The sequence below is a fragment of the Haemaphysalis longicornis genome, unplaced genomic scaffold (genome assembly GCF_048455015.1).
Source record: "Haemaphysalis longicornis isolate Haplotype H1 unplaced genomic scaffold, Haemaphysalis longicornis Haplotype H1 scaffold_5, whole genome shotgun sequence".
NCBI classification, from domain to species: domain Eukaryota; kingdom Metazoa; phylum Arthropoda; class Arachnida; order Ixodida; family Ixodidae; genus Haemaphysalis; species Haemaphysalis longicornis.
The window spans coordinates 192,238,098-192,252,329 of record NW_027526385.1 but is presented as its reverse complement, the minus strand read 5'-3'; the positions used below and the strand labels follow the sequence as shown (position 1 = coordinate 192,252,329).

Below are 14,232 nucleotides of genomic sequence, written 5' to 3'. Positions count from 1 at the left end.
GAAACCTGCTTGGCATAAAGGTGAACGCGCCGTACGAGCCTGAGGACGGCGTTCCCCACATCCCGGCACCTAAACCAAGAGAAGGGATTGTTGGCTTCACAATTCGTAGGTTACGTTGACTACAGACCCCGTAGCTGCACCCGAAGCATTCGGCAGCGCCAATCAAAGAACCGGGGTACCTGCCCGCCCTGCACCATAGCTTCATAACGATGGTTTGTGCCTCAACTGTTCATAGCCAGCCTCCCTCTAGACCCATTAATTTGAGCTAGATCATCTTGACGAGGGCGTAACAGCTCACGAAGCCGTCGATAATAAGCCCTTTATGATGCCTCGCCAACTAGCACAGTAAGCCATCCTCATGATCATCTCGACGAATGAGCGCTGTGCCAGTAGGGCAAATTCGATATATATTTCAAATTCTTCGCCTAATAATGTATTGTCCTCATATTCTCTAAATAATTATGAGGGTGGGGAAGAGCGCAAATATGCCGACCCCAGTGATCAAGAATAACCATAGACACAGCGCTGCGCCAGCGTAGTCTTAGTCTTCGTGTCTGGTGCTGTGATAACTTGCGCTCTTCCCTTCCTTCGCAAGATAATCGTGTTTGTCCAAGCGTCAGCGCTCGAAATTTCCCCCCTGTGTGCGCGTAAGCATTTGCAAACAGGACGCAATTCCCTGTCGGGTGCATCTCATAACGAATACAACGGAGCCCTCACCCAGCCTGCACGAAATAATGGGTTGACGTTTTATATACATATTTTTATTTTGACGCAACGTAAAGTAAAATATTTGAAATATGCTTAGGGCAAAATATAACTGATTTTTATTGCTTCACTCTCTTTGTTCATCAAAGTGTTTGTGTTCTTGTACCGATTTGGAGCAATAAGTTGGTACTGGACACGTATCATCATAATATTTTAAATTTTAATGTAGCATTATTCAAGACGTTTTAACTTTATTCTAACTTAGTGGATATTTTTCATTACGGGGGTGGGGGGGGGGGGGGGGGTTGTTCGCAGGCGCTACTGACATGTCGGAGGACGTCTGTTGCGAGGAAGAGATCATCGCGTCGCGTGCACTGTTGCTTTAAGGAGTGGCTTCGAGAGGAGAAACTAAACTTTGTAGGGCGTCAGGAACGAAAAGTGTTGGCAAGGCTAGAATAAAGGGTGCGGCAGCACGAGCGTAGGAGCTTGCTAAACAGTGGGACTAAATGTACAGAAAACCTTCGATATCATAAAATGTCTATTTCGACTTACGGTTGTTGACTAAAAAGATTTTAATGTTATCTTCAGTTTATTTCCTTCTATTGAAAGCTCTGATAACTGTGGCAAACTCAACATTTGCAGTTATTGGTCGCTGTTTTAGTATTTTGCTTGGCTTTGCATTACCTATAGCCAAATATTACGCATTTTAAAGCAATTACAGTTTATACTAGTTTCGTCTGTACGGTATATTTTCCCTGGCATTATACAGTCGAGTTTGATATAAATTTGAAATAACCTTCATTATCGATGATTGATTATGACATATTCGCACAAATTGCAATTGATGGTATTATCTGAAACTACATATTGCTAACCAGGTGTTCTTTGTTATATAATTTCGCTTTTCCTTCTCACAAGGCATTGTGCCCGCAGACTGGCTTATCGCTCGAGCAATCCCGTACTTAAAAAGAAAAGAATCCCCTCATAACCAATTACAGACCGATATCCCTTACAAGCACCTGTTGTAAACTGCTGGAACACATCATCTAAAATAAAATTATCAATTTTTTAGACACGCAAAATGTTCTTTCGCCATTCCAACACGGTTTCCGTGAAGTTCTTTATACAACTACCCAATTAACTTCTTCTGTCCATTCATTCTCTCAGTTCGATATAAATCAGGCTAAACCGATAAATTTTCTTTGACTTCAGCAAGGCATTTTATTCGACACCGCACTCCAAACTAATTCACAAAACTTAATTTCATTGGTTTTTCTTCTAGAATTGTTAAATGGGTTGCATCGTATTTAAGTTCATGTACGCAGTTTGTAGACATCAACGGTGTTTATTCCAACCCCCTCCCTGTTAACTCCGGTATTCCCCAGGGAAGTGCCCTTGCGCCTTTACTTTTCTTATTTATATTATTGATATTACAACATGTGGTAAACAAGGTGTCGAAATTCGTTTATTTGCAGATGATTGTCCTTTATTCTGTTCAATTAACTCCTTAAATGACCAGCCAATGCTGGACCAATCTGTCCAAGCCATAACTACGTGCTGTGACTGTTAGAACTGTGCGCAGACCTTCCCTCCAGTCGTGGAGAGAGACCACAGAGGGACGACAGAACGGCCGGGCGCAGGAAAGGAAAAGCCATTAAGAGGCGCCTCTGGCCGTAACAATTGGAGAATTCGGGAGAATCCAATCGAGAATTGGAGAATCCGCTCGGAGAATTCGGGGAAGCCAGGGGGAGTGGCCTGGCGCTTGGTGACCGCGAAAGCGGAAAGTAAGGACAACGACTCGGAGGGGCCCACGGACGAGCATCGCTCCTGCGACTGCTCGAATTGGCTCCAACGAGAAGTGAAAATAAACAGTTTAACGAACGAAATATCGAAGTGCTTCTTCTGGGTTAATTCAAAAACCTGCAACGACAGGAGAAGTATTCTTACAGTGACCGCGGGGGAATGAATGTAAACCCTGATAAAACTATGTTCATGCGCATCACTAACAGGCAACAGCCATTTACTTACCCGTATAGTATACAGCCATTTATTTACCGGTATAGTATAAAAGGAATGCCCATTTTACTAATAGAAACTTACAAATATCTTGGCGTAATAACCACTAGCAAACTAACTCTGTCTTCCCGCGCTAACGATTTCTTCATCCGCACGTAGGAAATTGGGCATGTTAAGGCATAAACTCAAAAGCTCTCCCCCCAGTACTCAACTTCTCGTATACAATACAACAACCAGGTGTGGTTTGGAATATGCATGTGAGTTGTGGGAACCGCATTCTAAAAAAGATATCAACAATCTAGAGAAAATATTAAGATTAGCCGTCCGTTTTGTTTTCAACCGCTTTCAACAGTCGGACTCACCAAATGAACCAATGAATGAAAACAAACTTCAAAATTTACAATATCGCAGGAACACAGCAAGATTAAAATTTAGGAGTGTGTGAATATTCCAAATATTGGAATATTACTCGAATATTAAACATGATATATTCGTATTCGCTTCGACAACTATGTATTCAAAATGTTTCGAATATTTGAACGGGTTCGAAAAATCATCCATTATCGAATATTTGGGTTGATTAGTTTAAGGGGGGACCCGTCTTTGAACTTCGGAAAAAAGACCACAACATCGCCTTTTTTTGAAAGCCACATATTCCTGTGCATTTGCAAAGTTTTTCAGCCGTAAACCGTCACAAGGTGGTACAATGTCAGCTCAAATGTGCGAAAAAACGGCAAATTTCGTAGCGCTGTATCTCTCCAATGGGGCCGCCGATCGCGGCCATTTCAGTGCCATTGGATCGGCCGAGCAACCTTCTTTCCGGTCCTTACCGTTTCTTTTATCTTCGTTCGTTCACAAACGCATGATTGGCAGAAAAAGAAAGGAGCACAAACGAAGTAAGACATAGATGCTAAAGCGAGTTTGGCCTTTCTGTCGGCGCGCGTTGAAACGGCCCTTCTGATTGGTCGTTGCTGCGGCATTTCAAGATGTAGGCCACATGAACTACGGCGTGTTTCTGAGTTCTTTTGCCCCGCTTCGCTCGGCTAAGTTTCTGTTCAATCCTTTTATCTGTTGTGGTATTCAACAAAAACATTATCGTGATGGGTACGCCTCATCACAAGCCATATTACGAGAATTTGCGTGGCTCGAAAGGCGGATCGGTGCCTGAACGCTTTTCGTGTTGCGCGTGACTTTACCCTGGAGAGGGAAACGCTGTGTGCGCCCTTGTGATAGCGGTTCGCGCACTGAACTTTTCGCCTTATAAAAACGATAGTTTTTCATGGGCTACCTAAACCCAGAAATTTTGGTCTGTCTGTATGTCTGTCTGTCTGTCTGTCGGTCGGTCCGTCTGTCTGTCTGTGACTCGATTCAGCCACCCGGCAAAAGTAAAATTGATATTGCGCAATAGTCTTTTATACTCACAGCGAAATGTAAAAGTCTAAGCGTGGTTTATATGTTTATACTTGTCAACTTTGTTGAACAGGAACAAGACATTACGCAAATATAAGACGAAAATTAGTACACAAGGTATATCTACCGTGTTCCTTTATTATAAAATTTATGGATGCTTGGTTTTTCAATAGCAAATGATATTCTACATGTACTGCAGATAACCGCTGCCTCCTGGCGGCATATAGTAACGGAAGCAGTAACGGAAGGTTCCACTAGCTAGGTTCCACGTTCTGGAGCTCACAAAAGCGTCTGGAGCTCACAAAAAAGAAAATACTGAGCTCAGAAAACAGAAGAGCATGTGGGCGTGAATCACGCGAGGAGCGCCCAGCCTCATCTAGGCTTTTGCGTGGGTTTACGCCACGTGAGGGGCACTCAAAAACGAAAAATTATCGAGTGCACGTGAGCGTGCGCCTCGGGACGAGCACCCGGCATCATGCAACTTGCCCTTCTGAAATGCTCTGCCCAGCGTTTGTGACGTAATCTCTGGCGTGCTGTTCTACTCGCCAGTTCACGTACGCTTGCGCTGGAAGTAGGCAGCACTGAACAGCTCGCGCTGCAGACGCCGTTGTAGCCGCCGTTTCGAGCGCGTACTACACGGTCAACCTTAGTAAATATGTTTAAGCCAACGGACAAAACAATTCCGGCCGGCCACTCATGGAGAGCTTTGAGGAGCAAGTTAGGAAATCCATGTCATGAGCAACAGCCGGGTCTCCGACGAAGGGAGAGAGAAAGAGAGAGAAATCACTTTATTTTCCAAGCAAGTTGAGTAGGAACGCGTGGTGGCTGCCGGCCAAAGGCTGCCGGCGGCAGTGACGGCTAGGTCAACCAGAGGTAGCTGCGCCGCCGGTTGCGAGCTGCCGACTGCGTCCTCCCACAGTTCGACACCGGAGATGGGGTGGGATGGGCTAAGAGGACAGGCCCACATGCCGTGGCTTATTGCGTCCAGGGAGTAACCGAGGGGCAGTTGGGTGCCGGCAACTCAGAGGAGTAGGTCTTGTGGAGGAGGGATTGACACGCGAGAGAGCTGGTCTGAAGGAGTCGCCATTGGCGCTTCTGAGCGTTGGTGAGGGATGTGTGGGCAGTGGGAAAACGGTGGCGGGAGAGGCGATAATGCTCCGTGGCTTCTTGATACGAGAGCAGACGATCGCGTGCCGACCGTGCTCTGTGTTAGAGAGCAGGAGCGAGCCCAGCACGGCTTTTTAGGTATCGTGCTGCTTTGTGGGCCACGTGCCGGAGGCCCGACGATGTCGAGTGGTTGAGTATGAGGATTTTGGAGAATCTTGAGTGCTGTAGCCGAAACGCTACCACGAATAAAGTTTTGAATTGCCGTCTTCGAATAAGTGATTACGATGTGTGGTGGCATCCTCGTGATGCGGGCTAGGGCTATTGCCGCCTCTTCCGCCGTTGCGTGGTAACATGTGCGTAGGCTGAGGAAAGTGGCCGGGGGAAAGCCCGCCATTTCTCCTGTTCCTCCAGCCTTTCACCATTGGTACAAGCTGGGGAACTTTTTTTGGCGACATATGTGGCTGAACAGTGTCGCCAGTGATTTCTCAGGTCAGCATTAGTATTTTCATTACGAAGGTATAACGACCAAGTGAAATGGTGGTTTCACTGAATAAAACCTCCTATGAGCATCAAATTTTGTTCAGGCATATGTTGAGTCTAATTTATTTATTTAGTCCTCCGTATTTATATTTCCGTAAAAGAAATATTGGTGGATTTGAAGAGTTGCACAAAACCCGTTGGTACAAAACCCATACAAAACACATACAAAACCCTTTGGTAGCTTCAAAAGAGTACCCCTGCGGAGAGGTTGAAAATAAAGTATAACAGATATAGCTAAAATAAATGTAACTGCGATAGACATGTACGAAGTAAAAAACGGACATACCCGCCACATCTGAACGTCAGCAAAATATGTCTAAATACCGTCCACAAATAAAGCAGCAGCAACATCGAGAGTACGTCTTTCGAATAGTTGAAAGAGCATCTGACATTAAGGTACCAGCAACGTCATCTCAACATACAAAACTTTTATAAAAATACTGCACTTTGTACGGATGTCTAATTGAGATACTGCTGGGACATAGACATTCGTATTTTCTTGGGACGTCGCAGAGATGTTACTGGTTTGCTAGGTGGTTGTTTAATTTTTCGGTCCTATCACTTCAGGCACTACCGTCTAACGGGAAATTTAGTTTCAGGAATGTCTGCTTCGACTAGATATGTTCATTTGCCTGTTTTCTAAAGCATGGTACCGTTGTCGGTCAGGCTTTGCATTTACGGCTGATTAGACACTGCCGTGTTCAAAGCAGCAAATACAGCTAATCGCATTTTTCAAAACGCATCAAGTGGCGTTATTTTATAGGCGATACGCTTTTTGAGTTACTTAACCGCAAAAACTTTGCTCTCCATCTCCGTCGGTCTGTCCGTCGGACCTAGACGCATCCCTACGGCCAGAAGTTACACGCACAATCGAGTATATCTTCTTTATACCGAATGAAAGCGCGTGACGTAAAACACTCACGCCCAAAATTGCTTTGCTGATATCAACCTAGAACATTTGAAATCGGAATGTTTAGAATCGTCAGCCATACGGGGCCCTCGTAAAACAATACAGTCGAGCCCGCTTATAACGAACCTGAGCGTCACGTGGCCTCTGTTCGTTATATCCCGAAGTTTGTAGTAAATGAACCGCAGTTTAAAAAGCAGAAGTAAAAACAGTATTTATTTTTTAGCAAAGAAGTCCGTGATGGCTGTTTGTTTCCAAGTGCAGACTTGATGAGGGCGGGCGCCAGTTTATTTAGAGCAGCCGCGTGCTCTTCGCTGAGTCCCTTGGCGTAAACGCGTTACGGTCCTCTATGTAGCCCATTGCAACAGGCGCACTCATAGGCGCAGGCTCAGAAGTTTCGTCGTCGTCCGCGTCCGATTCCTCCGCATCGCTCTTGACCCGCACCTCATTAATGGTGCCCTCGTCCGTGCACGGTTCCGCAGTGTCAGCATCTTCATCGGCGCAAACGAAATCATCCGAGCCGGTGTCATAGACAGCCCATGTTGGAGTCGATGACTGGCTGCCACAAATCGTCGCCGGTCTGACCATCGGAAGCACCAGGCTCGGATTCTCATTGTGTGTTGACGAAGCCGGTCTTGCGGAAACAATTCCGCACGCAAGTGGCTGTCACCTTCAACCAGGGAGCCGTCACCATCTGTACAGCTGAATACAGCGAAACTCGGAGCCGAAGGTTGGTTTACGGGTGGTCAACAGCTATGACCGAGCGCTCCAAAACGCGGCGCTTAGACGATGCCTTAAAGACATGTATTATTCCCAAACAAAGCGGCTGCACTTTTGAAGTGGAAGGAAAAGCAGGGTCACTGCCGTCAGGGAGGTTTGCACGTGGTGCAGAGAGCAGTTATCAATCACGAGCAGCACGCGCCTGCCTTGCCTCTGCATGTCACGGTAGAACTCACTCATCCACTCCGCAAATAAGTCGTGCGTCATCCACGCCTTAGCCTTGTTCCTGCAGTGCACGGAGACATAGCTCCTAAATTCAACGCGACTTCTTCAATTTTCCAGTCACGAAGGGCATGCGCCGGTCGCTGCCATCCATGTTAGTGCACAGAAGTGCTGTGACGTTCACCGTGCTATGCTTTTCGCAACTGCACGTGTCCCCTTTCATAACGTGCGTTTTATCCGGCAACATCTGGAGAAATAACGCAGTTTCATTTGCGTTATAGACGTCACGCTCCGCATAGCTTGAAAAAACTTCTCAATTTTTTTCAAGCCATGCTGCAACATTATGATCAGTTGAGGACGCCGCCAGGCCGACGATCGACTAAAACAATGTCATGCCGCACTCTGGACCGATGTATCCAGGCATAGGAAGAAGTCGCGAAAATCGAACATGAATGCGAAGTCTCTGGTTTTGCGCAGCATCATTCGGTGACTTATTGGTATGTTGCCAGCCGTGCGTCGACAAACCACTTCCGTAGCGCGTCCTCGTGCGCCAGCAGCGCTGGGCAGAGGCCTTCATTTCAACACACATCGCGGCGTCGAGCGTTCGCTATAACCGATCGGCAGGGCTCAAAGACGTTCGTTGTATGTGGGATTTTGTGCAATTGCAATAACGTATACTTTGACGGTCACACGAGTTTTGTTCGTTATAAGCAAATGTTCGTTTTAAGTGGGGCCGTTATTTGTGGGCTCGACTGTACTGGCAACCATGACCCAGAGACGCACGGGGAAATATGTCTAACTGCACCTTGGATGAAAACAGGTGTTTAAAAGCTTGTCCCCCACTAAGACACCGATAATGTGCGGCATTTTCCATTCCTTTGTGCTGTTTCTAAATCACACGTTCAAAGTATCGGACTTGTTTGGACACGTTCTGTAGTGCCCCGTTTAAGCAATTCATGGCGCCACCTTTAGGGGTTCCGAAGTTTTAGTGCAAAATTAAATTTATTCCCGTCTGTTCTTTTAGAAATTCTTTACAGTTACATAAAACGGTGGTTTTCGTTTGACTTGAAGGACATGCACTCCACAAAAATCGGTTGTCTGTGCCTTTTTGGGTATGCTTGAACGAGATGTTTAAATGGGCAAAGCATTTATAAACTGCTAAATCCGGCAGAATAATTTACGCTAATCGCATACCCCACACTGATTTTTATTTTGTTAGTGTGGTGCTTTCGGTGATGGTCTCCTGATTATCTACTTCAGCTGCAGCTATGAATTGTAGTGGGCCGCGTCAATGCGATGAACGACAGAAGTGAGAGCGCGGTAACGCATTGAACTAAGCCGAACCAGCGTCATAGCAATCTGCATTCGAAGCCGAATAGCAAATAATGAAGAAAACAGCGAGGAGAGCAGCGAAAAAATTGCAAGGAAGCTCACAATAAGGCCCAAGACTTGAAGAGGGTTAAGCAACCTCACGACGGTGTAAATTTGTGATAGCAGTGGATTCGCTTTTCCTATAGGGAAGCTCACAGTAACGCGTAAGTTACAATCATTGGACAGTAAACTTTATCTGTGCATTAGCTATTGACCTTGCTTTAGAATGTGGCCTGTTTGTGCTTAACAGAGTCGTTCTGGGCAACCAAGGCCTCTGGGCCGGATTCTGTGTGGCCACGTGGTCCGTGTTGCCTCTCTGCAATTGTTTCCGTTCTAGATCCATAGGACGACCAGCATGGAGGGAAGCCGCCTCCTCATCGGGCGTGCGGACGATCCGTGGCCGACAAATTCCTTCGACTGAGCTTCCAAAATTCTAAGACGGAATATTATGCAAACTTGTAGTACACGCGAATGACTAACGCACAAACCTATAGCGTGGGTGGAGCCATAACTAGTGTGTGATGCGAGCAGTGTGATTGCGATAACGGCAGCGCTGCCACGATTTAGGCGAGCGCAGGCGTACTTTGGCCAATCCTGGCGAATCTTCCTAACTGGGTATGCTTGGCCACGGCCGGGCTGGAGGAGCGGCGGGCGCGTGCGCGCTCGCCGCTCCTCCAGTCCGGCCGTGGCTTGGCTTGACAATCCTGCGCCAGAGACGCTAGGCGGTCGCCGCGTGGCACGCACACACGAGCGCTCGTCATTTTTTTTAATGGCCTGCCCGTTGCCGTGGGGCACGCGCTCAAGCGCGCGCGTTGCATTCTCGGAGCATTTTTAACCGCGGACGCAAAAATAACGATTTGCTAAACGGCTCCGCTTTTAGAAAGCTGGAGCTACTGCAATAAACACCCAGGCCTCAACATCAGTAGGAGCAAGGAAACCCCAGCAATTATATTGAACCAGCGTAAACTAATCACCGAGAGAAATAACTAATCAATTCCTTGATTGTTATGAGTTAATAGGTGCCCCTTGTACAGGGCTTCAATATCAAGGCCACCGGCTGTTGCTTTGGCGATTTTTAGTCATTGCTCATCACAGTCGGTGCTAGATTGCCCCAAATTCTGCTGCGCTTTTAGAGACGATAGTCTTTCTCGGGCTACTTCAACCCAGAAATTTTGGTCTGTCTGTATGTCTGTCGTAGGTCTGTCTTTTTTTTTCTTTTTTAATGCCGGTTTTCGACACAGCACAGAAACACAAAACAAACTTATTTACATGAGCAACTCGAGCGACAAGCCACCAACCTATGAAGGCTGATGTCTCCCTAAAATTTCCCAAGCGTAGTCAAGGGTTCAATCCTTCCGAGCCACTCAGGAGCGGCAACCTTGCGCTTCTGCACTTCTAGGTACTGGGATATGGACTCACGAAAACATTGCCGCGTAGGGCGGGCGTCCACATCACCGTGGAGCCAGGCCATGCGCGAGCGCCATATGCTATGCAAGGCCACCAACATAACCAGGTCCAAGGGTGCCACCTCCTTGTTTTCTGCCGCTAGAAAGCGTATTGATATTGCGCAATAGTCTTACATACTCACAGCCAAATGCAAACGTCTAAGCCTGGTTCACATGCTCATACTTGTCAATTTGTTGAACAACAACAAGGCATTACGCAAATATAAGGCAGGAAATTAGTACACAAGGGATATTTACATTGTGCCTTTATTAGAAAAATTCATGGATGCTTGGTTTCTTGATAACAAATGATATTCTACATATGCTGTAGAAAACCGCCGCCTCCTGGCGGCATATGAAAAATCACGCGGCAACAGGAACGTAAGGTTCCACTAGCTAGGTTCCACGTTTTGCTTGGAACGCACGTAGGGCACGGCCACGCGGATCTATAAACCTTGTAGTCGACCGCCTCCATTCACGCGTGTCTCCGCCGTACTGCAGCGCTGGCATCGAGGAACCCGGCCTGTAGCGTTGGAACGCGGTAAATTCAAATCGCCTTGCGGAAACCTTTAGTGTGTTTACCTTGGGAAGAGCGCGACGGTACAGGAACAGCATGAGAGGTGAGCGGGAAAGCAAAGGGGGCCATTTCTTTGGCAAATGTCTACAAAGACTATCGTCTTTTGACGACATTTGCAAAGAAAGGAGCAGATTCGTGGCCAATGTTTTTTAAGAGGGACTTTGCTAATGTGGTCGCACCCTGCTCCCGTGAGGTAGAGTGTGGCTTGTTGGTTGCACTTGGAGGGCACCTTCGAATATGAGGCTGGGAATATTTTGTGAATTCGCAAAACGTGGGAAAAGGTTCATTTCGCTTGAGTGAGGTGCAGCTTGGGCCTTTGTTCGTTACTTTGATCAGGGGAGAGAGAGAGAGAGAGAAATCGACTTTATTGGATCAAAAATCCTACAGAGGCTGCAGGCGGACCACGCAGGATCGCCCACAGCCCGACTATTCTAGGCCTGTCGTCAAGGCGCGGTGTCCCCCCGACCTCCACTCGGGCCGGCCGGACCGCGGGCGGTCCCGAGGGCTCGCATCCCTTGGTCCCGCGCGGCATCAGCCCGCCCTCGAGATTGCCGGGCGAGAGCCGCCTCGACCCGCTGGACTACCTGCAACTGCACTTCATAGTCTCTTGACTGCATAGCCCAAACCACGTCCGTCGGTAAGCCCCCAGGGTGTGACCCGGGTGGACACAGGTCCGAAGTGCAGTCCCAGAGAATGTGGGTAAGAGTCGCTGTTGCACTTCCACACACACTGCACTGCTCACTGTCAAACACCTCCGGGCATGGGAATTTCATTTGGTTTGCGTTGCAGCAGCTTAGGATTCAGAAATATGCAGCATTAGGAAAATCAGTTTTTGGGCAGCCAGCTCAACTGAGGCAGGCGGGAGCCCAGGCGTGAGGCGATTGAAAGCACTCCAGAGTGTCAATTCTCGTACCCATATTGCTTCGATGTAGTTTTTTTTATTTCTAGGTGATTCCTATTCTTTAAGCTGCTTTTAAAATACACCATCTCGTCCACCTCATCAACTTACCGCTGTTGTTTTGGGAATCACATACAATCTGTAATCGTACTTCGTGTTGAGCTCAATTAGTACCAGTTTATTGACGCTTATACAGCATTGAGAAATACGTTGTCTGTACGTTGCCAGTTGTGAAGCAAAACCTCAAAAAACGGAATGTAAGGCATTACCTTAAACCGAATACCTGATCCTTGTGCCGACAACGGTACATTTACTTTTGTGTGTCCCCTTCCTAAAAAGTACTGCGAACCGTGGCATTCAAAAAATCACTGATTAGACATTTAGGTTTTTAGGAGATAACATTTTAGATTTGAGAAAAGCTGCGCCACCGGAGGATTGAACGAATGTTTGCGTATTGTCTATAATCTTTCTATTTATTTAAAAAATGAATACATCTAAAATTGTACAGCAAAAATAATTGGGGCTGAAAAAATATATGGTGTAATTACAGCAGTTTTAGTGAATGTCAGTCCTTCAATACCAATGAAAAAATTCTTGCGCTTAAGAAGTTCTGCAACAACGAAGCATTGCAAAAAAAATTGTGGCCATTTTGCAAGTGTGCTGAAATTGCATTCTAAACTAAAGTATACGCTTATCAAGCTGAGGAAAATTTATTGTTTCGGGTATATTTTTTTTATTGTGCCACATGCGCTTTTTTTATTACTCCCTCGTGCTTGAAGTTCTACTTTGATTCTGTGGTATAGATACAATCTTTAACATTTGACGAACTTTTGGGATTCAAAACAATATTATCAATGGGCTTGCTTTCCCCAATTACTATGAAGTCGTCACCAAAGCTAGTGGCTTCACATACACAGGTGCGGTATATCAATTTGGGGAGTCAGAAAAGAACATATCACCAAATTAAACAAACGAGCTTACCGTAGATCAGGAAAATAGTTGCGACGAGCAAAGCAGCGTTCATTGTACACGACGCCGACCGGCTAACCACGTAGCGCTGTTCGTTCGTGGAGCGACGAGGAACTGCTTGATGTTTTTTTGCGGCAAATGCTCAGCGCTTTCTGAACAGCCGCCAACTAAAGCAAGGGTGTCATGTGAACCGTTCTGCGCCTGCTCTCAAGTTCGTTATTTCTTCTCTTCTCCGATAAGGATGCGAGAAAGGAGTGCTGGCACTGACTCAGCTAAGAGGAGAACTAGGAATCAACATACACCTGCGCTCCAGTACCAGACCAGTTGAAGTTCTAGAAATATCCACTTCATGCTTAGAAAGAAAACATTTCTCTAATGTGACCTGTTCTACTCCATATCCACTCCACGCTTAGAAAAAACTGTTCTCAATGATGACCTCAAAGTTCTCAAAGATGACTTCAAAGGGCATACAATGTGCCTGCAAGAATTTCCTGCAGCATTACATAAATGTTAATGCCGAAACTCAAAAACACGTCAGCCCGGTAATAGGGGTAGGCTTTGCTGCAGTTTTGAAAATTCCATTCACCGCGGTATTTTATGAGCGAGAACGGCCCGACGTTCCGGCGTAAAACATAATGGACACGTTTTGTTTAATAAATTCAGTACGCACAATTTTTACGACCAAAGACGTGATGCAAAAGGCGTTTATGTGACCTATATGCGCAGTACGTAAATATATTTTTACAACAAAATGACGTAATGTAAATAGGCATCGAGTTTTCTTCTTGTTTTATTTAACGGGAACTTTCTCTTCCATCGTTTGTGAAACTAAATAGTATTTGTTGGGTGTCAGCTGGGCGTAAGACTCAAGCAGAGAGGCGAGATAATATAGGGGACACGATTTGTCTGTTTAAAACTTCCTTGTTGTCGACCCGACGGCCTCTCACGCCAGACATGTTCAAAGGAGTCGTCGCCCCCACGCAGATTTCTGGAGCGGCTGCAATCCTGCCTGATGTTTTCGTCAGATAAGGAGCCATGTTCTCGAGGAGAAGATTTGTGGCGGTAGTCGGCAAAGCGCCCACTGTAGAGTCAACGTTTAATGTTCAAAGTGTTTGCTCAGAAAGGGCGGTCTTTGACGCTGTGAGATGTTAGTTTATTGCGTGACCTGTGCAACTACATTCTCCGGAATTTCGAGACGTGATTTTTTCAAATTTGAAAATTGTTATTCTGACTTTTGGTGCGATTGGGCAAACTTAGTAGGCAATCTTCAACTTTAACATTTTTACCAGGTATCGATACTTTCCGAGTGAGCAGTGTGGTTAGAAAAGCACGATTGTTGGTTAGA

At 46.2% G+C, this 14,232-nt stretch overlaps 1 protein-coding gene across 1 annotated transcript in view; it reads right to left on the bottom strand.

The window, feature by feature from the left end:
• LOC144138911 (uncharacterized) overlaps positions 1-13,049 on the bottom strand; it is an 85,045-nt gene extending 71,996 nt beyond the window's left edge. Inside the window, exon 1 of the mRNA XM_077671429.1 lies at positions 12,900-13,049. Coding sequence (XP_077527555.1) covers positions 12,900-12,942 — 43 coding nt within the window. The 5' untranslated portion in view covers positions 12,943-13,049. The remainder of the gene's footprint in view (positions 1-12,899) is intronic.
• Positions 13,050-14,232: the final 1,183 nt, after the last annotated feature.